This window comes from Erpetoichthys calabaricus, chromosome 6, assembly GCF_900747795.2.
Source record: "Erpetoichthys calabaricus chromosome 6, fErpCal1.3, whole genome shotgun sequence".
NCBI classification, from domain to species: domain Eukaryota; kingdom Metazoa; phylum Chordata; class Cladistia; order Polypteriformes; family Polypteridae; genus Erpetoichthys; species Erpetoichthys calabaricus.
This window is the reverse complement of record NC_041399.2, coordinates 41,258,517-41,282,800: the sequence shown is the minus strand read 5'-3', so window position 1 is coordinate 41,282,800 and position 24,284 is coordinate 41,258,517. Positions and strand designations below refer to the sequence as shown.

General features: G+C 37.2%; 1 protein-coding gene across 2 annotated transcripts in view; it reads left to right on the top strand.

The window, feature by feature from the left end:
- The window catches only part of alkal1 (ALK and LTK ligand 1), a 78,507-nt gene extending 54,671 nt beyond the window's left edge, over nucleotides 1-23,836 (top strand). Inside the window, exons 3-6 of one of the 2 annotated variants that reach the window (XM_051929390.1) lie at nucleotides 12,355-12,408; nucleotides 14,540-14,620; nucleotides 21,892-21,967; nucleotides 23,470-23,836. In XM_051929390.1, coding sequence (XP_051785350.1) covers nucleotides 12,355-12,408; nucleotides 14,540-14,620; nucleotides 21,892-21,956 — 200 coding nt within the window. In that variant the 3' untranslated portion in view covers nucleotides 21,957-21,967; nucleotides 23,470-23,836. Of the gene's footprint in view, nucleotides 1-12,354; nucleotides 12,409-14,536; nucleotides 14,621-21,891; nucleotides 21,968-23,469 lie in introns of both variants that reach the window. The other variant, XM_051929389.1, reaches the window with a different exon arrangement.
- The last annotated feature ends 448 nt before the right edge of the window (nucleotides 23,837-24,284 follow it).

Below are 24,284 nucleotides of genomic sequence, written 5' to 3'. Positions count from 1 at the left end.
ACAAAAATGAAAACTTAAGTTTTGATTTTTAATAAATTTCCAAACCTTTCTGAAAATGTGTTTTCATTTTGTTATTGAGTGTAGATTGACAGGCAAAAAAATGGAAAATTTGTCTATTTAAAGTTATGTATACAATTAAGTCTGCAGAAAGTGAAGGGGTCTAAATATTTTCTGACCCTTATATACATTGTGACTGGCGGTAATGAACAGCACGAATCGTTAGGGCACCAACCCAGTAATCCCTGCTGAATGGTGCACAGTGACACAACTTAAAACAACACTGGCCGAATAATAAGCCAATGTAAAGTTATTTTTTGGTTTCATTTATCTTGCTCGAGATTTCTTTTGCATAAACATGCAGCTTTCATTGACAACAGTACTAGACTATCAGACTATGTTGTAACCAGTTAATCACTTCTCTTCTTCTTTTACTTGAAAACATGTCCCCATCCGGATCCTCCTCTGTGTCCATTTATCCTCTGCCACCAGACCCAGCACCATCAAATGTGTTTCTATCAAGTGTTTGCAGCTAAGCATTTCACTTCCTCTTGATTTTTCTTTTACTGAAAACTGCCATGCTGTTCCAATCGCGTCCTTCTCTTTACTGTCCACTCTCCTCCAGGAGTTTCTTTGTCTTAAACAGACCCCCTAGCAGCCGCTACAGCATACACACTTCTGCTTCTGATGAGCAGCTCCTGATAGTCCGGGTTTCCCCGCTACTGTATACAGTAACACTGATTGGACTACTGTCTTATGTACCTTAAACTCAAGTTTCCTTGGCAATCTATGATCATTAACTACTCCCACTTCCTTCCATTTTACCAATCTTTCTCTAACTCTCTCATTTATTGCTTTTCACAGCCTAATTTTGCCTTAACCACTAAGCCCAGATATTTCAAATGGTCTCCTTGTGTTAGTTTACTTTTCTTCCATTAATGGCTCTCATTCTCCCATTTCCTCCATTACTACACGAGATTTCCAGTGTTCAGTCTTTTGTATTGAAAAACTTCTTGCCAATCCCATACTCTACTGAATCTGCTACTATGGCTAAATCATTGGCAAAAAGTAGTTCCCACAATCTTTATTTCTGATGTTTTTGCATAGTACATTCATCGTTAATCTAAAAAGGTGTCCTTTAAAAGTCAGACACTAACCCCTGATAGAAACCTACTTTTATTTCAAAGTCTCTGCCTCGTCATTTTCCCTTTGTATCACTCTGCGTGTTTCTTCAACTATTCTAATAATCTTACCTGACACCTTTTTTCTTGCCTCAGATACCAATAAACCACCTCACTGGGCACTCCAGCACACAGTTTATCAAAGTCTATGAATGCACAGTACATCATCCTGTTTCCTTCAATTACTTTTCCTGATGCCTTTATCAAGTAGTTCCTTTCGAAAACCTTTAAGAAGGTTTTCAAAATTTAATTTCCCCTGTAATTCTCACAGACCATTATACAGTAGAACCTCTGGTCACGAACGTTTCCGAACACGTACAAATCAGGTTACGATCAAAAAGTTTGCCAAAATTTTGCATCTGTTCACAACCACACTCTCTGGTGGTGAACAAAAACACTGGCAGCCAGTTTCCCTACACACGTTTGTACGCGCCAATGATTTCCTATTCTCTTTTGTTTGCGTATACAGGGCCTAACAAAGCAGCTGATGTTTCAAAAGGAGTTACAATGTTAACCAAGCAGAGGCCTCAAGTGCTGGAAGAGGTGGAAAAACTGTTGCTAGTGTGGTTGAACAAGAAGCAACTTGCAGGGGATAATGTAAGCGAGGCGATCATATGTGAGAAAGCCAGAAAGATTCATGGCGATTTGCTGAAAAAAATCTTTCTTTGAGTGGCGAAGGTGAGGAATTTAAAGCCCGTAGAGGATGGTGTGAAAAGTTGTGCAAGAGAAGTGGCATTTAATTTTTTTTCCCTGTTCTTAAAACTCATAAAAGTAAGTGTTTACAGAGAGCGGTTTGCAAGAGTCTAGCACAAACTCTTACAATGTTAGTTTTCTCTGTTGTTCAAGGTTTTCTCAGTGTTATACAATGTTTTTACATTTAGTTTACTATTACACTGTGCATTCTATGGTATAATTAAGTATTTTTGTGCTTAAAAAATATATATATATATATTTACATACAGTTTGTACGGTCTGGAATGGATTCATTGTATTTACATACAATCTAATGGAGAAATTACATTCGGGTCGTGATCAAATCGGGTCGCATCCAGAGTTTTGCGGTCGTGACCAGAGGTACCACTTTATATACAGTGTCCCTTCTGTTTGAAAACAGGTGCAATCAAGCTTTTCCACCACTTTTCTGGTATGTTTTCTTCACCTCAGATGTTTATAGGATTTGAGTTAGATACTCTTGCCCATTCTGAAAAGCGCTATATAAATGTAATGAATTATTATTATTATTCTCTCCAAACATTTGGATGGTTTTGACTGAGACCTCCTAGGGTCAGATGGGGTTTCCTTTATTCATTCTCATTAATGGTAGCCTGATTTTCTTTAATGTTATCTTTGAAGTTTATCCATTTCTATTAGATTCCCCACACCATCACCTCACCTCATTTTCCTCATTAAGCAACTTATTAAAATTGTCTTTGCACCTTTGGCTAATTCCTTTCTCCTTATACAGTACTCTTCGTCCCTGTCAGTTGATATCATTCAGCCTCTCCAGGTCTCCCTCATTTGTTTCATTTCTTGTTATCTTAATAGATTTCTTTTCTCCCTCTGATGTATCCACTATGTCAACAGATTCATTTGCTGCTTCCCATCTTACTCTACCTACAGTTCTTCTGTTTAGCATTTTACTCTTTCTTATTTCTGTCTTGTTCATCTGTCTCCATTTCTTGAAGGCATTTTTCTTATTGGCAACCAATCTTTAGACCTCCACATTCTACCACCAAGACTCTTCGTCTCTTTGTTGCTCTCTTACTAATATTTCTTTCGTATTGCGCCACTTTCCATCTACACTCCCGCTGGACTCGCTAATGGATTTTCACCTTATCATTTTTTGTTATGTGCCTCATTAAAATTCCACTTTTTAATCTTTGCTTATTCCTGGGTTACTATCTTGCCTACTATATCTATGCGATTTGTGACTGACTTCCTATCTCATTAAAATGTATTCTACTTGGATTCTATGCCACCCAATGTTATATGTGATGATATGGCTCTCTTTCTTCATAAATCTAGATATTTGCTACTAATATTCTCAAACTCTGGGCCATTTCAAGGATTCTTTCGCTTTCTGTGTTCATTCTCCCAAACCTGTACCCACCATGCTCAGTCTCAGACCCATCTGGCATCTTGCCAACATGAACATTCAGTCTGCTTCTATGAAAACATTTTCTCTTTCATCCATCCTACTTGGTCTTCAAAGGTAGCCATGAATTCTTCATTTTCAAAAACTGGGCAATCATACTGAAGGGTAAACCAAAACAATGGACACAATCATGTCCCAGTTACCACTTTTGCCATCATGAGTTTTACTCTGTTAATCTCAATGACTCCCTCCTTCATCTCTTTATTTATGATAACCCTAACTTCACTTCTTCTGCTTTGGTCTACAGAGTAGATCAATGTATATATCCTTTTCCTATCTCTTTCCTAGACTGACCTGCACATCTGGTCTCCTGAACGTAAATGATGTCTAGCTTTCTCCTTAAGATGGTGTCCACAATTTTGCTCTTACTCGTTACTGTCAATGACCCAATATTCTAAGTCCCAATTCTTAGCTTGCTTTCTCTTTTTGTTGGCCAATGTCTCTGCAGTACCCCTAGCTCATTCATCAGACTAGTTTACTAATGCATGTCACTTGCATCAGACGCTTGAGCATTCAAACTGGATCCATTTATGAGCACTACCTCATGATTTGGCAGGGTTTTAAAGATGAATCCCTTGTTGGTAACACCTATGGATATTGGTGATGGGTTTGATGGTTGCCTCAGAGGGCACATAATCTGCAAGATAAGATGGCCATTGGCTGTAACGGAGCTTCTCTGCCCTTTGACTTGTCCTCAGCCCTGTGGGTTGTCCACTCACCCTCCTTACTCATATGAACCATATTGTAATGGTGCTAGTTAAGTTGCAGACCACTGTGAAAGGCGCTATATAGCGCCCGACCCGGCACAGACTCAGACAGAGGCACGTACTTAAACAAAGCACACTCCTTTATTTTTCTTCAGCCGTGGGACACGCCTTCCCCGTGTTCCACAGGCCCAACACAGTCCCAAAACACTCACAAATATTACCACACTCTTCTCTTCACCACCACTCCTCCTCAGGCTTAGTCCTCCTCCTCCTGACTCTGGCTCTCTCGAGTGGTGGTGGCTGGCCTTTTTTATACCCCACCCGGAAGTAGTCCAGGTGCTTGATCACCTGGGCCTAATTGCATTTCCGGGTGGGGCTGAGGAATTGACCAGCCGGGCTACAAAGTCCATGCAGCTCCCCCTGGCGGCCAACCGAGCCCCCAACCAGGCTGTGGAGGACTCCATCTCCCATGGAGCCATGTGCCCGGTTGGGGAATCATCGTCTGCCAGGGAGGCTACCACCAAGCGTCCCGGGGGAGGTATTGAGCTGTCCATGGTAGCTCCCCCGGAACAGATGCAGTAGGGGCGTCCCTGCCGGGCATGGGACCCGGCTGTCCTTCACACCACTCAAGAATGTAACAGGTGTACTGGGTAACATGTTACCAATAGCAGCCCAAATGGACCGGCCTGTTAATCACTGTTAATGCCAGAGTGGGCTCTATGAAGGACTGGTGCCCCATCCAGGGTTTGTTTGTGCTTTGTGCCTGTTGTTGCCAGGATAGGCTCCCCCCACAACCCTGAATTTGTTTAAGTGGGCCTGAGGATGTTTGTATGTACACATATAATACACAAATGCAGCCCCAGTCAGTAACTTGAATTTGCATTTAATTTGAATGACTTGAAATTTGCATTATTTATTAGGTGATCAATTTTATCAACATGCCTTTACATATTTGCTTTCCAATGTGAATATCTTTAAACGCTTTTTCTAAAACTTATCTTGAATTCCTGATGATGGAAGTTTTTCCATAACTGAAATCCAGTACTCTTCTGTTGTTTATATATTCAATTACAAGGGGAAAGGGATTACAATTTTATTTGTGCTTTCTGCTTACTGTCTCTGTTTTGTTTCTGCAATTAGAGATTTTTTTTCGGTTTCTTGGAAGTGTCTGGAAAATTATCAATGGGGGACCATTTACATAAACATATTTTGCAACTTAATTCACGTCATTTCTCATTATATAATTATAAAAAAATCCAGCTTCTTGCTATTGTAGTGGCTACAGCATTCATCCACATTATCGCCTCACTATACATAGCTATGTACAATTTGCACACTCTCTGGAAAGTAAAACGTTGTCATTGAGCATTTCAAAACACACAACTTTCCACTGTGCACAGTACCTCACAATATTATCCTTTGCTATATGACGAGGACCACCGTAATATTAAAACAAAATTTTACATGGTATGTTTACTTTGCTCCAGTTTTTAGGACACCACAGGCAGAAAATTAAAATTGTTCAAAAACCTGGGGACACAAATGAAGCTTTAAATGATTTAATTAAATTAAAAAGGAGTTCAAATATTTAAAAAAAATCCAAACATGGTACAAAAATGCAAAATATGCATAAACACTAAAGAAAAAAATGGAATACAAGACAGACTACTAATTCCTAATCAAATAGACAAACCACAACTTTCAATATCCTAAAACAAAAGCCAAAAACTCAAAAAAATAGAAGATCCAAACAGAATGGTCAACCACAACACCAAATGAAACACAAAGAGTGAAAGAGAGCAGAAGACCACAACAAAACGTTCATGCCATTGAACTTGAGGCAGCGGCTGTGAGCTGCTTAAATAGGCCCACAGCAGAAATGCTAATCAATACATCAGGGGGCTCTAATAGTATTAGAGGGTCTCATTCTACCACCATCAAATACAATACGACAATTAACAACAAACAGAGGAGACAAATGAAACTATTGAAATTAAAAGAAGGTAGTTAATGTTAATGAAAGAATCAATGGGAATAAAACAAGAACAGAACATTAATACATTACAACTAAATAGAAAGAAAACAGAAAACAAAACTTCAGGTCAAGATTTCCAGCAGAGCTCAACGCCCATTAACAACAGGAAAAAATCTCCAGTCTTGGGTATGCAAAGTTGGTACAGCACACTGACATGGACTTCTTCTTGCTCTGTCACTTTGTACCACTTTTGTAAATCTATACTGTATTACTCTGTTTGATTGATATGCTTTAACTTCTCTTGTTACTTAATACCACTATTGTTATACAGTATGTCCTGTTAATAACATTATACTGTGACTGAATCTGAAATACAGTATATACATATATATATAGTACAGTATACTGTATCAAAACTTGTTATTTCAAATTCCTCATTTATATTTCTAAAACCTTCCTTCTGTCAGTTAATTGTGAATTTCTTTTATTTGCCATATTTTGTTCTTTTGTAATGATGCAGTATTGTAACCTTGTTTGACCAGTAAAGTGCACTGTGGTCTTCATGCTGTTAGTACTGCTACTTAAAATAAATATGTTTGATTAACCTCAGTTACACACTATATTCATTAACTGCATATTTAGGTCTTTTTCTGAAACTAAATACAAAAAGTAACAGATTATAATAGATACTGCCTGTAATGTATATCATTCATTTACTGCTGTATAAAAAAATGTTGCTTGTTAAGTTTTATTAGACCAAAGAAGGCATTTGTTACTAGTACCATATATATATATATATATATATATATATATATATATATATATATATATATATATATACTGTATATATATATGTATATATATATACTGTATATATATATATGTATATATATATATATATATATATATATATATATATATATATATATATAAACTGCTCAAAAATTTAAGGAACACTTTTTAAACAAATTAGATCTCAATGGGATAAAATATCCTGCTGAATATCTATATTAATATGGACTGGGTAGTGTGTTAAGAACGAAAGGATGCCACATCATTTGATGGAAATGATCGACTTACAGAGGGCTGAATTCAAAGACTCCCCAAAAATCAAAGTGAAAAAATGATGCGGCAGGCTAGTCCATTTTAACGAAATGCAGCTACTCAAAATCGTACTCAGTAGTTTGGCCCCATGTGCTTGTATGCATGGCTGACAATGTCGGTGGGGGGGATCGTGCTCCTAATGAGACGACGGATGGTGTCCTGGGGGATCTCCTTCCAGATCTGGACCAGGGCATCACTGAGCTCCTGGACAGTATGAGGTACAACCTGGCGGCATCAGATGGACCGAAACATAATGTCCCAGAGGTGTTCTATTGGATTTAGGTCAGGCAAGTGAGTGTGGGGCCCAGTCAATGGTATCAATTCCTTCATCCTCCAGGAACTGCCTGCATACTTTTGCCACATGAGGCCGGGCATTGTTGTGCACCAGGAGGAACACAGGATCCACTGCACCAGCATAGGGTCTGACAATGGGTCCAAGAATTTCATCCCAATACCTAAGGGCAGTCAAGGTGCCGTTGTCAAGCCTGTAGAGGTCTGTGCATCTCTCCATGGATATGCCTCCCCACACCATCACTGACCCATGAACAAACCAGTCATGCTGGATGATGTTTCAGACTGCATAACATTCAACATGGCGTCTCCAGACTTTTTTATGTCTGTCACACGTGCTCAGTGTGAACCTGCTCTCATCTGGTTGTGTAACAGCCTGTCTCCTGGTATCTCCTCTATGCTGTTGAGACTGTGCTGGGAGACACAGCAAACCTTCTTGAGATGCGCCATCCTGGAGAAGCTGAACCACCTGTCCAACCTGAATTGGCTGCTGGTACCGCCATATGCTACCAGTAGTGACAATGAATCTAAGAAAACACAAAACTAGAGAAGAATCAGTCAGGAAGGATAAGGAGAGAGTAAGTGTCTGTGGCCACCACCTGCAAATCCATTGCCTTTTGGGGGTTGTCTTGCTGTTGCCTCGCCAGTGCACCTGTTGTCACTTTCATTTGCACCAACCAAAGCAGGTGAAGCTGATTCACAATCACTTATGCTTCCTCATTGGACAGACTGATATCCCTGAAGCTTAATTGATTTGGCGTTAGACTGTGATGATTAATTGTTCCATTTATTTCGTGAGCAGTATATATATCTGAATATCTGAACAATATATATATATATATGAATACATTTTAAAACTTGACATGAAGGAATAGTTAACATCATCAGTTACAATAGCCCTGAATGCCCGGTTTAGAATCTGGAGAAAAGAATGGATTATGCTATTTTATCATATGCAGAAATAGCTTTATCTTCATCTGGATTACTAGAGCTGCAAGGCTTGCATGTCTGGGATTTTAATTTTCTTTCTGTAGGGCAATCCCTGTACTGGATAATTCCATGTCTGTATCTTAAAAGCTAAAAGCAGATCTGCAGCACGGCCATTTCTTTTGTCTTCAGTCTTGCAGTGTTACTCGTTCAACACTGCATTAGCGTCAGTTTCTCGATTTGTGATGTTTTCCTAATTTTAAGATTGAATGTATTTTTGGACTGCATTTTTTTTACTTATAGAAATCAACATGTTCAAAAATGTAAGTTTACTATAAAATGAAAGCTGGGATTCACCTTGCAGATCACAGAATTCTTATGCACTATGAAGTGAAAATTAATAATAAAGGGTAACAGAAGACCTTGATCATTTCTGTGTTGAGAGGTGCCAGAATCACACTCTGTGCCAGGGCTAGAGACAAACAGTGTACCTTTTAATTGTATGAAGCCAAGATACTCCTAATTCCAAATGTCCAGGCACCTATGAATGCCCTTACACTGTCAGTTAGCATAAATACTCACAGAGACCATGCTCCCTTGTGAATTCCCATTGCATCTTTTAAGAACCAGTCTGGACTCAAGAGTCAGCATAAACACACATACACGCACACACACACGCACACACACACAGAGGCTGTTCAGATTCATAAAACTGAATAAAATGCTTTAAAATAATAATGTGGATTGTTTTTCTACTTTTTCCAGTGCAGACCCACATCTGATAGACATGCATGCTGTGTTGATTGGCAGCCAAATAGTGCATGGATATGAGTGTGTGTGCGTGTGTGTACCAGGTGAAAAACTGGTATGCCAACACCCACAGCTGGCTCCTGCCTTATGCCATGTGTTGCTAAGGCAGGCCCTGGCTCCTGCTACTTTAACAATGCATCTGAGAGATTGAAAAGTAATTTTGGATAAAAGTATCAGCCATTCAAATTGTGTTGTAAGGTCTGCATAATAAGTAATGTTTTAACCTCACACCACTATAAATAAAATTTTCTGATGCAAGTAGACAGTGGCACAGTGGGTAGCGCTGCTGCCTCACAGTTAGGAAACCCGGGTTCTCTTCCCGGGTCCTCCCTGCGTGGAGTTTGCATGTTCTCCCCGTGTCTGCGTGGGTTTCCTCCCACAGTCCAAGACATGCAGGTTAGGTACATTGGTGATTCTAAATTGGCCCTAGTATGTGCTGTGTGTGTGTGTGTGTGCGCGCCCTGTGGTGGGCTGGCGCCCTGCACGGGGTTTGTTTCCTGCCTTGCACCCTGTGTTGGCTGGGATTGGCTCCAGCAGACCCCCATGACCCTGTAGTTAAGATATAGCGGGTTGGATTATGGATGGATGGATGCAAGTAGATGTGCCACAATTTTGATAGTCACAAAGACTGGGAAATTGAATTACAAAGAAAGGCAGCACATACAGTAAGAAGGTATCTGATGTCAGTAAATATATCTAAAGATAGTAAATCTATTATTAATCAAACATCACTTCCTATATATGCACATCAAAATTAGTAGTATATAGCAAATGTTTTACAAGAAAGTGAGTTAAAGTGCAGTTTAATCAGAAAAACAGATCCCTAAACTTGAAAACTAATTGAAAACTAATTGAAAACATTTTATCCACAATCTTGGGCAACAGTGAAGTACACAGAAGTACCTAGATTTATAATTGAGGAATCGGATTCTCCACACAACAAAACCTCTTAAGAGAAAAAAAGAACTAAGAATATATGCAAAACAGAAGTGGAGATTAAATAAAAAAGAAGTCTAATATCATGACAAAAACTAGGATGCCTTCTGTATGGACTTTCATGTACTGTACTTTCCTTTTTTAGCAGACTTATTAATAGTATAATGAAATATTCATTAATTAAATTACAGTCTAACAGATTTTATAACAATAATTTTTGATAGTGAGAATTTCTTGTTACTTCACCGTTTATTAGGACTGAAAGGCAACGGCTCGGTTTTAATAGAAATATTTCCCCCACCATTCTCTGGCTGTTAAGCCACAATTCCATATTTTGGGTTTTTCAATGGCATTTTGTGAAACTGCACCATTGAATTGACCTTCTGCTAGTTGAAGCACCTCAGATATACATGAATTTGAGTCATACATTACAAAAGGTAATGATTTTACTTGCTTTTCTTTTCCTAACTGTTCACCTGCTTTTGCAACATTGATATGACATGAAGTGCCCTGTTAGCCAATGAGCGCACTAAAACAGGGCAGGCCTCCTGACCAATGAATGAGTAGAAAGGGTGGGTCTTCAGTTCACAGGATCACTCTGTTAGAACTCACCCGCCGTTTATGAGAGGATTTTCTGGAAGTGGTTTATTTAACAATATTTTCGCCAAAATATGTGTGTTTTGGATGTTGCAAGTGTACAAATGGATATTGTATACTTGTAAAATTTTTATTTTTATACTGTATGGAGGATTTGTTCTGTTCTGTGTATTGTATTGTATTGACCCCCTTCTTTTTGACACCCACTGCACGCCCAACCTACCTGGAAAGGGGTCTCTCTTTGAACTGCCTTTCCCAAGGTTTCTTCCATTTTTTTCCCTACAAGGGTTTTTTGGGAGTTTTTCCTTGTCTTCTTAGAGAGTCAAGGCTTGGGGGGCTGTGAAGAGGCAGGGCCTGTTAAAGCCCATTGCGGCACTTCTTGTGTGATTTTGGGCTATATAAAAATAAACTGTATTGTCTATTGGACATATGGAAAACACAACATATGTAAACTGACATTTTATTCAGGGATATTTCGATTTTGTTTGCTGCATGTTCAGCATTGATCCCCATAGAAGTTCTTGTTATCTCCGTTTTCAATAAAAAACATGACATTAAAATATTTTCTCAGCTATTACTACAAATAACACAAGGCAGGTAACAAAAAATTATTAAGATTTAAAATATTTCTTCTTATTGCCACAGTAAAGGCAGATGTTTTTGTTATTTTTTGTTCCTTGTATTCATAAACATACAGATTGTATATTGTACCATATATACTGTATGCATTTCTTAAACTCTTAAATGCTTTCAGTTGTTTCTGAAAATGTCAATGGATTAAATGAAGCCATTAATTACGGACTCTCTGAGCCTCCTGGTGATTATGGAACTATGCAAATGGAAATTCTTCAACTGGGCAGACAATTTCCAGAACAAAACTAAAAATATACAATGTGGACAACTGAGTTCTGTTTTCAAAAATTGTTCTTTACAGCCACCGTCTTGTTTGTTATTGTAAGAGTTCTGCACATTGTTTTAACTTATTTGTACTATTGTGTTTTATTTCTGAGTTGGCAGTGATAGATCGGCCATCTAGCACCGTGTGGAGGATTACTTGTGTTCTGTTTTGTGTGTTGTATTGACCTCATTTTTTGACACCCATTATACGCCAACCTACCTGGAAAGGGGGCACTGTCTGTTTTGCCTTTCCCAAGATTTCTCCCAATGTTTTCCCTACCAGGGAGTTTTGTTCTTGTCTTCTTCGGGAGTCAATGCTAGGGGGGCTCTCAAAAACAGGACCCACTAAAGCCCATTAGATTGTTCTTCTTGTTGTTGTTGCATTTAACCTCTTCTCATTTATTTTAGTTCTTTCATTTTTGCACTGACAGTATATATTCATATTTTGTTCTTTTTGGTGAATTTATGGAATCATGTCTTGGAAGCTTTGTGCATCTTTTTTATTTAAATAAATCATGAGCTAAATGGATACATTTTATGTAATAGTTTAAGCGCTTTATGAAATCTCATATGCTGTGCATTATATGGAAAAAAAATTCTTTAAGTAAAAGTTAAGGTTTAATAGCTTACAAGTGTATGCTTAAAAAACAAAGATAAATTTAAACAGTGCTTTCCTTTAGGTCATATATGAATTTTAACAGTTTAAATTCTTTCTTGCTAAAAATGATGTTTGTGTTAAATATATACTTAAAGTGCATTGTTCTGCTGTCTTGACAGAAATTGTTCAGAGAGATGTGAACCTAAAGGATAAATTCATTAAACATTTCACGGGTAAGAACACTTAAGCTATAATATTAAACTAGTTAATATTTACTGTTTACTCGGATAAGTCTGAATTTTGTGTTATATTGTGATTTTGATAATGAAGGCAACTTAACATAACAGTCTCTATTTATGAATTGAGTTTTTTTACCCTTCAAAGTAGCAAAGCTACCCTGTCATATTATCATTTCCTTGAAGTTGTATATTTTCTGACCATTGATATTCCAGTAATATTTAAAGGGAATTTAAATGAATAAATAACAATAAATTTGCATAAGAAAATGAATCCTTCACCCAATGTAACCATATGAAGCACAGTCGCCTCTGTAGTTCTAAAAGATGTACTCTATCTAAACTGAGGCCCTTGATAACCAATCAGGACCACTAGGGACCTCGGACACTTCACAGATATCAGCACTCATCATTACTGGGATGCTCTCACCACGACACACCACACTTACTGTATGACAATTTGAGATATCAGGTCTGTCTCCTTTTGGCTAAAGTCAGTATTTGTGAGAGCATCATGGTAGACAGCGTATAAATGGAGTTAAAGGGAATTCAGCAAGGCACAAAAAACAACTCATTCTAAAAAATATTTAAAAAGATCCTGTGGATGATTTTCAAGTCTTTTGGATGAATATTTAAAAATATAACTGTGTACTTTAGAGAAATGACCACAAAGGTCTGTTATGTCTGCTGTAATACAGATATCGCATTTCACACCAAGAGCTTCACACCATTTGTTTGAGACACAGAATGGAACTGCTGATTATCTGACTGCGGAAGGAACCTGGAACATCTAGCACCTTTGTTTCAAGGGACACTTCCATCTAACATTGTCGTAACTGACACAGTGCTGATCCCAAACTGATCCCAGTTTGTCTCATCACACCATATATATGATGGAGACATTACGTCTAAAGTTTTCCTTGAACACATGTTTATTAGCGCTCCTCTCGTGTGAATGGTTTAGGCCAGGGGTTGGGCAATGTCGGTCCTGGAGAGTCGCAGTGGCAGCAGGTTTTTGTTCCAGCCCAGTTTCTTAATGAGAAAACAATTATTGCTGATGAAACACTTAATTGCTTAAGTGACATTTTGATGCTTCATTTTAGTGGTCTCGCTTGTTAAGGTTCCCCACCCTCGATTGCTTATTTCAATCTTAAACAGTCATTGTTTTAATGGCTTCTTATTATCAATAAAATGCAAATGAGAAAGCATCCAGCACTTCTCCATCCAGTTTGTTTTCATTTACATCTGTGTGTGTTTGATTTAATAAAACATGCAATAGAAAATTTGACAGACTAAAAATGATCTGTTTTAGGCTTCATTTGGATGATATCTTTGGAGAGTAAAAAATCTACAATATAAGAACCTTACATTACAGACTAACAAGTCATAAAATTAAATAAGGTGCGAGACTGGCAAGGATTGGTTTCTAATTAAGCAGTTGGGTTGGAATGAAAACCCACTGCGGCTCTCCAGGACCGACATTGTCCACCCCTGGTTTAGGCCATCATTTATGGTTCACTATGTGCCACGCCAAGGCTAAGCCATTGAGGATGCAGGCTTTTGTGCTCTGATTATGCACTTCCTACAAAATACTGAATTTTAAATGGTACTTAAAAAATCCACTGCATAATTCTAACTCAAGCTTCCTGGAAATTTGCAGTCTCCTGACCATTCCCAACATAGTAATGTCTCTAACAAAAGTACCAATGGTCTATAATTTATTCCTCTGTTCTTTCGTTCCTCACAGTCCTTATACACTCTAATATCTGAGACAATTACGTTACTAAACTTTGTTACTTTCTACCCACTTGTGATGCTATGTATAAAATTCAGCCTTTAACCTTTGTTAATGTGTAAATATTTAAAAATATAGCTCTTTGAGGTAATGGCTAATATTACATACTATACATTTCTATTCTATGTTTTTCTTATAAAGCTCATAAATGTAACAGTATCTGCTTTGAAAAATGAAGGCTTTTTGAAAGCATGCATATATTTTTAATGCTTTACCAACATTGGCATTTGTTTTTGTCTTATTATTGTAGGTTTACTTACTTTTCAAAGTCTCAGTGCCCAGATGAACTACATTTTAAAATGTTTTCATTTGTTTGTGTCTGTTATCAAGCAGGACCAGTGAAATTCTCATCAGAATGTAACAGGCATTTTCATCGACTGTACCATAACACAAGGGACTGTTCAACCCCTGCATGTAGGTGCCTTTGTTTGTCTTCAACTTTTTTTGTACTAACAACTGCCCTAACAACAATTATGTTTAAGTAATCTCAGACCAAAAAGTACAAAACCACTGCAATGGCACTTCATTGAAAGCCTTGACAATTGTAAGCTTGTGAGCAGACTACAGATTTATGAAAACTTCATTGGAAGTCGGAGCTCTTTTCTATGCGGGTAATTTAAACATTTCAGATGTATTTAAGGGTATAACAAACATGAACTACTTTGTTAAATTACATTCTGTTTTTAGCGATAATAGAGGGATATTACATGCTGTATTTCACTTTATGTATAGTGGCTACATTATTCTTGGCTATGGTGTATGTAGCTTGTAAGCTTATAACTGCCAATTCATGTACTTTTATAATTCTGCTTTGCAAATGAAATGACATTACAAGTATGTTCACTTGTAGTAACAGTTGATGGGTCATTTTGGTATGAGTCTGTTATTTTCTTGGTGTTATTGCGGGCACCGACATTCAAAATGAATCACATGCAGTGCAACTTAAAGAATAATTCCAGATCTTACTCTGAAAAGAAGGATTGAAATATAGCAGCGCACAAGGCCATTTGAATTAGTGAAATTTTAGCATGGCCTGGATTATAACAGAAAGATAGTATGAATATAAGTTGATTATAACTCTTTGTCACAATGATTTAAATAGGATTTCAGATATAATAAGAATAAATGACTGCTGAATGTGAGAGAAAGCCATTCAATCCACACAGGCTCTGCACACGTAGTTCTTGATCTAAGAAAAAGCCCCTAAAATGTATCAAACAGACAACCATCAGTCCCATAGGTGCTGGAACACCTTAAAAGTATTTGTGGCAGATTAAACATTCATTTTTTACCTTTTACTGATATTAGGTCCCTTTGTGTTTTCTGTTCTCAACTGCAGAGAGCCTGAAATGTTTCTGTTTGTTTCTAACATTTATTCTCTAAAACATTTTGTAAATGTACAGGATTAATTATTAATGACTGGATGTTTGTTGCAAATGAACGTCTCCATTGCTTTATTAGCACATGCCTGCAATGGCATATTTCTTATAGCATTTACATTTTCTAAACTCCATAATTAGAACCAATAACATTCATTTCTGTCCCAGCTTTCTAACAGCTAAGATGACATTTTTGCAGTGGAACATATAAGTACACTTTTTAATTTAGATATATGGACTCTATAGTCTTATTATTTAAAGTTTTAACCTTCCAAAGATCATTATCATACAAGTCTTATTTCCACTTAGCGAGAAGGTATTAATTCCACCACTGACAATTTCACACCAAAACAAATTATATTGATTCATTTATTCAGTTATTTTCTAAAATTTATAAATAAATATTTTCTAAAACAGCTGCTTGCAATAAAGTCGTCTTTTAGGAGTAACATAGCAAAATGGGAAAATGAAAAGTGTATCTGTATACCTACATTCATTTGTGGTCTTCACCTTCAACTTTAATATTTGAGTTTTCTGTGTTAGCACACATTGAATGACACTCTGAGTCCACTGGAATTATTTGCTTGAATATTTAATTTTTGTACCTAATTATCTGATAGCTTCTCAGGTTCATTTAAACCTGACTATTTTCTTATACTAAATCACTCTTTTGCCTTCTGACATTGGTTTTGAGTTGCTAGGTGGCCCAGAATTTATCTTTGCTTCACCAGTGATGTCACCCAATGCAACTTCTGGAGACAAACTCCCAGAAACTCCCACTCTCTTTGTAGCTAAGGAGACTTCAAAGTGGCAATGTCTATAAAAACAAAATGGTGCCAAAATATTACTAAGAGAAACACACTTCAAATTAAGAAAACAACATTATCTTGGAATTCTTTGATATTTTACATATAAGTTTACACTAGCATGCATAAAAACGGAAAAAGCACAGAAAAAATGAAACAGTAATGAAATCACACCATTTTCAAATTGTATTCGCATTTTCTCTCCTTAATGAATGTAATGCTTTCGAAGTCCACTTTGACTGTGATAATACATTCCTGCAGCACAACTGACTGCACCATCAAATGATCCCTCCTTCTTCATTTCTGTGGATAACATAAAGAGGATTTTTAACTCAGTAAACACCCTTAAGGTGTTCAGTCCAGATGGAAATTTAAGTAGACATTCTAAAAACATGCAGTGTTTTAATTATTTGGAATTTTAATAAATAACATTTTAAGTGCTTCACTGAGGGAAACTATGGCCAGGCTTATTCAAAAACACCCACAGTTATCTCTTTGCCAAAGAAAAGAAAAGCAGACCATCTCAGTGACAACAGACCAGTGTCACTCACTCTCATTGTGATGAAAGCCTTTGAGAGACTGGTGATGGAACACATTAAATAGAATATTCTACAAGCATCGGACCACCCGTAGTCTGTGTATTGTCAAAACAGTGGTAATATTCCTTGTACTTCACACCATCTCCTGCAACACCCATTTATTGACTGCAGCTCAGGATTTCACACTGATGTTGAATCACACCAGATCATTAGAACATTAGAACACTCTAGATGAGAACAGGCCATTCAGCCGAACAAAGCTCGCCAGTCCCATCCACTTATTTCTTCCAAAGAAACATCAAGCTGAGTTTTGAAAGTCCTTTAAGTCTTATTGTCTACCACAATAGTTGGTAGCTTATTCCAAATGTCTATCGTTCTTTGTTTAAAGAAAAACTTCCTAATGTTTGTGCGAAATTTACCCTCAACAAGTTTCTAGCTGTGTCCACGTGTTCTTGATGAACTCAGTTAAAAATAACAATCTTGATCCACTGTACTAATTCCCTTCATAATTTTAAACACTTCAATCATGCCACCTCTTAATCTTCTTTTGCTTAAACTGTAAAGGCTCAGCTCTTTTAATCTTTCCTCATAATACAACCCCTGTAGCCCTGGGATCAGCCTAGCTGCTCTTCTCTGGATCTTTTCTAGCGCTGCTATGTCCTTTTTGTAGCCTGGAGACCAAAACTGCACACAGTACTCAAGATTAGGCCTCACCAGTGCATTATAAAGGTTGAGCATATGAAGGCTCTAGATTTTGGACTCAGTGCCATTTATCTTGGACTTCCTACCTGGAAGACCCCAGCATGCGCAGGTTGGCATTATCACTTCCTCCATATTGATCTTCAGCACAGGCGTCCCCAACAGTGTAGTGCACTGAGCCTCCTGCTGCACCTTTGACTGTGAGGCAAGACACAGACAGCATCAACTCCATCATTATATCTGCTGATGACAATCATAAGCCAGATAACCAAAAATAATTAGACGACTTATACTGAAAGGGTCTGCCTTCTGACACAATGATAGTGGCACAATAATCTCTACATTAATGTCAGTAAACCCAAAAAGTCAGTCATAGATTTCAGGAAGCAGACAAAACTCCAATTATTCCACAAACAATGTCAGTTTCCCAGCCTAAGAACATAAAATTAAAAAAAACAAACAAACAAACAGCAAAAGGCAGCAACACTGTATAAGGTGTGCTCAACTAGTTAATGCGGCGCAAAGCATTCAGTCTCAACAGCGCTGGTGCTAGGCTATTGTATGCCCTAAGGCAAGCTTATTAGTGCGTCAACCGAGTGTTCGGTAGCTAAACTGCGCGACTGGGTCCCCCCCCCAACCATATGATCTGAGCCCTGCCTAAATCACCTTAATGGTGGTGCTGGCCTTGAGTCTCAGTATGTTTAGAGAACATCTTACCTAACCTCAGCCAATAAAAATAAGTTACTACCCTTTAGAAAAATTACTTTTCTTATATTTATGACTAATTTTATTATTAAAATATAGCTAGTTAGAGGGCTAAAACAAACAAACAACTTTTTTGAACATATAAAAACTATAGCCATGTAAGCCCGTGTTGTAAAAACCCCGGGTCCTAGAAACTATTGAAATCGTCAGAAAAAAAAATGAAATGTAGAGATGTCAGGTGATTGAAAAGAACTACTCTGGGCATCTCTCTCCTAGGAGGATTTGTTTTGCAGACGTGCTCACCTCGTTTGTGCATTAGCGGTGGGAGGAAAGGTAAAAGGGATACCGTTTTGGCGATGTTAGTGGCTAAGTGACTTCATCTTTCTTCTGAGGTTTCGTTTTGCTGACGTGCTCGCCTCGCTTGTGTTATTAGCAGTTAAGTGAGTTTTCTGTTTCCTCGGAGGCGGAGCCCTTACCCCAACTCCACCTCTCACTTCCGGGCCGGACAGACACACACACTTCCACGCGTAACCGTTTATATGTAAGATAGCTGTAGCTTCCTCATTCCAGGAAATGCTTCTTTTTTTTCATCAGTATATTTATTATTTTCAAAGTTGGATTCATGAAGTATAGTAACTAAGATTTTCAGTAGTATAGATAGAGTTAAATTCAATTAAATTCAGATAATTTTTGTATAGTGGTCCTCAGGGAGTGCAGGTGCAGAGCACTACACAGTGAGTTTTAAAGTTATAATTTATAAATTGAATTAATAATAATAATAATAATAATAATAATACATTTTATTTATATAGCATCTTTCCTATGTATGAATTTCAGGTTGTGTAATTAACTTAAAATGACTTTAACAATGAACAGACAGAACTTCTTCTTCCTCTTCATCTTTTCTCACTTCTATGTGGGGTTGATGTGCTTGATCAGCCTCCTCCAAACAGCTCAGTCCTGCACCTACTCACCAGTCAAGCCCTTCTCCTTCAGATCTTCTTTAACTTTATCCATACACCTTTACTTTGGCCTCCCACACTTTCATTTCAACCTGCTTTCCTGTACTTTCTTAGATATCTCTCCCACTTTTGTTGTACCTCTGATGGTCTCATTTCCTATTCGGTCTTTTTTGAAACTCCACACATCCATCTCAACATTCTAATTCATTTTTGTGGTTGTACCTCTGATTTAAAAAGGTTACCTTTCCCCCTTGCCTTAATTCTTTGATCACACAATACTCCTGATACCTTCTTCCAATTGTTCCATCCCCACTGCACTATGGGTTATCTGTGAATCTAATTTCCCATCTTGGCCCACCACTGATCCTAGATATTTAAACGTATCCACTCTTTTCAGTAGCTCTCCTTGAAGGCTAACTTCTGAATCCTGGTCATCATTAAACCTTATATATTCTGTCTTCCTCCAGCTTATCTTCAATTCTTTATCTTTCAAAGCCCTTCTCGGTGCTTCCAACTTCCTCTCCAGTTTTAGGTTCTACACAACACAATGTTACTGGCATCTGTGAGAATACCAGGCCACTCGGTGCCAGTCCCAGGCCTGAATAAATAGAAAGGGTTGGGTTTAGGAAGGACATCTGGTTGTAAAACTTAGTCAAAACCTTAAAAACTGAAATCAAACTAATCAGCTGCAGAAAATGAACAGAAGGAACAACATGCTTTAATCTGTGATCTGGTATCTTCTTTATTGATTAAGAAATCCAAGAAATCATTATTGCTGGTATTATTGGAAATTTTGTCTGACCCCTGCTATTTTACATTTGGTATATCCAAATGATAAAAATAATTGTGTATCTTTCAAAATGCCTTAATAGTGTGAAAGGGGATTTAATTAAAGTACAGTATGTAATGAAATCCTTTAAATATAGTTAAATCTCTGGTTGATTTATTAAAAAGAAAAAAATCACAGGTCTGGGACAGGAGACGTTCTCCTTGAACGCAGTAAAGTTATATTTTACTATTATCCGAGCACATTTTCTAATAACAACAATATACAGTATAATATGAGATTGCACAGTTAAAGTTGCTTTTTCTTGGATTTTTGCAGTTTATTTTGTTTGTATTTAGGATTTCAAAGTGTTGTGATGTCATTCAATACTTTGTGAGTGTACTTTGCCATACAGATGCTTATTATCACTATGCCATTATTATAAATATAAATGGCATTTGCCATTGTTTTTCATAGGGGAGAAGAAAGGTGACTGCTGCCAAAAACAATGAAAAGCAAAGACAATTTGTTATGTGTTAGAAGGCAAACCCAAAAGATCAGATCTTGGTTATTAATTTTTATTAGTGTAAAGGTCTGGGGTCTCAGGACTGAGTCATAGCTCCCAAGAAATAGTTCAGGGCTTTTGTTTCTGTTAATGTTAATCTGGCAAGGCAACAATTAGTGGTGGCTTTCTTGTATCTTTTAAGACTGCCACATGAAAGCTGTCTTGTGTCTTCTATATAAGATATTTATGTTTTGCTTTCAATGTACAACTCTGGAGCCTTGAACTGGAGTGTTTATTGATTGATTGAATACCACTTTGCTCAATATCACATTTGGAGAATAACATGACAATACACAGATAAAAATGTTCAGTGAAATTGGCTGCAGCTGAATTTACTTGGAAGAGTCAAAGAAAAGGAGAGAATATTTATTATTTCATTTTTGTATTCAGTTGTATAGACTACAATTTCAGGTTGCAGCACAAAATCCAACAGATAAATGTGCCTCCTGCAGTCTCAAATGGGTTTTTACATATTTTTAGGCATTTATGCTAATAAATTACTCTCATTTTAAAATGGCTAATGATTTGTTACATAACATTCTAAAATAGTTGGAATAAAAGTCAAGGCTGTCTGTGCTAAAACATCCTAATTGGGGTGCATTTTTATAACTGTGTGCAACACTAAAGGCCAGGAGATTTGAGCAAACTGAGTTTTGGGCTTTGAAACATTAGAGGAGCCTTTGGTCTGAAGTTCAAAATAATCAAAAATACCCTCAAATTTCAATAGTACTAGGGTGTTGTACCGTGTTAGCCATTATGAATGTAGAGAAAAGCCAAGCAAAATGACACCTTTTATTGGCTAACTAGAAAGATTACAATATGCAAGCTTTCGAGGCAACTGAAGAAGGCCTGAAGAAGGGGCCTGAGTTGCCTCGAAAGCTTGCATATTGTAATCTTTCTAGTTAGCCAATAAAAGGTGTCATTTTGCTTGGCTTTTCTCTACACTCAAATTTCAATACATTTCTGCGAAACACACACCTGAGAATATCAGTGTCCCTAAAGGAGAAATGCAATTAAGATGGAAAATAGCAAATACTTCTTGACACAGAGGACATTGGGAAATCTGGAGCAAACTGTCCATTTTTTTCTAAGGACGCAGATATTGTCCTGTTTTTGAGGAATTTGATTTGATTATTGGATGAGGTATTTGAATTAATGAATTAATATGCTACTAGTGGAACAGCCAAGATAAATTAATTGAATGTTTATCTATTTTTGTAAAAAAAAAAGTATCTTCTACATAATTATGTTTTTGTTTTTTCAGATTACAAAAGATGTGCAAGATTATTAACACGATTAGCACTGAGTCCATTATGCGCACATTCTTAGGAGTCTGATAAGTGAGTATGAATGATCATTGATTCCACTTACATTTTGTGATTTGATTTAGTTAGTTAGAAAACTAGAAACAAAAGCAAACACTCACCTCATCCCACCACACCCCACCTCACCTGAGATGGCTAACTAAAACAGAAACACAATAAAAAGAATTGGTAAAGTAAGATAAAAAAAGGTGGACAATTCAGTTACTTCGAAACCAGCTCTTTACTAACTGAACAGCATGAAGCCGGACATAGATAGTATAGCTGGAAGAGTTTTTGATCCGAGGTACAGTACGCAAGGTTCAAGCAGGGTGAAATTGTATAATGAGGACTTCTAGACTGCAGGAGAGACAGAGCAGGAGATTTCCAGTGAGAGGCTTAAATCAACTTAGCTGTAATCGTTGCAGTCATTAAAAGCCTCTGCAGGGAGAGAAAGAAGTAATGTGAGGAAAAAGAAGAACGGTCTAGGAGGAGAAGAACTTGAGGAGACAAGAAATCATGGAGAGAAATCGAGTCATATAGTGCCAGGGAGCTGCAGCCAGAGGACATTCACAGAACATGTGGCGGAAAGTGCCAAGGACTATAAGAGGGCAAACAGGACATGGGGGATCTTTTTCTAGTCTAATTAGATGATGTCTTTGGGGTAGGGTACAGTCCATGGACAAAGCTGCAATGTGTGTGCTGCTGATTATGATTTTTAAAGTAATTTTTGCTATTTAGAAAGATGATTTGCCAATAAAATGCAGAGGATGGGGAAAGGTCTGTTAGGCAATTAGATATGATTGGGAGAGTTTTAAGGGAAACTTTTCAGAGAAGGGGGTAGAGACCAGACACTAGTTTAGACTTCGGAGAAAAGGCTGAAGCAAATGAGTAGAGGGGATAAATTGGAAGAGGGGAAGAGAAGGGGGCTCCACATGTTCTGAGAACAGACCTTAGCTGTAAATAGAAAAAACAGGAGCTGGATGGGTTATGTTGCCTAGATTGATAAGAAAGGAACATTTCCAGCCAGGACTCATTAAAAACATCCCCTAGCATAAATATCCCAGCCTGACACCAAGAGGAGGAAGACACTGGAGGGCCTGCGATACTTAGAGTGCAGCCACAGAATAAAATGGTGTCTCGGCAGCAGAGCCATCAATTTTTCAACATGTCTCCACATCTGAAAAAATGAAAATTAATATATTATGACTCCTTACAGTACGAACAGTAGATCTTCTGAAATCATATTTACAATACATTATTGCCAATCACTAAGATTTCGGTTTTTTCTTTATTTAATTTGAGAAAGTTACTAAAAGGTTTCCATCATATTACAGAAATACAAATCTTGGGTCCCTAATGCCTAACCCCAACCCTAATGTTTTCAGTTGTTTAAAATGGAGCTCCCTTTGACACAGACAAATCTTCAGTATAATATATTGATTGGTTTTGGGATTAAGGCTAAGACTAATTTTTTAGTGAATTAATTTTTTAATTAATATATTTTTATGTGAATTAATTTTTTTTAATTCTTTTAACAGGTCCAAAAAATGAAGGAGGAACTTCAATTTGCCCAGAAAGTGCCTTGGAATCTTCCCAAGATGGTTCAAAATTCACTTGATTATTATTATTATTATTTTGGTGTAAAAATATTGTTTATTTTTTAACAGTTTTTATTTTCTTGTATTTGGAACATTCCTTATTTGTGTTGATAAAATATTTCTTTTCTGTTTTTTTTTCAAACCACAGTCTAGTGTCAAAATGCAGTTATTTATTTAAAGTATGATGTATATAATGATCTGCCATAATTAATAATATAAAAATGATCCAGAATGTCCAGCACTAAATGCTGAGTCTACAGTGTGTCTGTTTTGTTCCCTGAATTGCTTACATTGTTGCAGTAACTGCTGCTGCTGCTAGGATTTGAGCCTTGATAGTCAAATACCCAGTCATATCTGGATGGTAAAAACACTTATTGTTATTGAATAAATGACAATGCATGACTGTAAGTAACAGGAAATATGCCATTAATCAGTACTTTCTCATCACACTGTACAAACACCCCAACACAACTCTGTCAACAGGCGACATCAACTTTCTGTAAGGGAATTCAAATTTGAATAATCAGGCCTACAGCGTTCTCCTAAACTAAACAAGGAGCTTGGCAACAAGTTTTTATGGCGTACAGTTCAGTGTAGCATGACAAAAAACATCAGTTAAGAAATTAAAACAAGTAATAAACTGCAATTCAAATATGTGGATTACATATCCTCACAGAAATCACTAGTACATTTTACAAAGGCCAAGACTCCCATTTATAGTCCACATGTGCCTTGACTTATCTGTTTAAAAACTG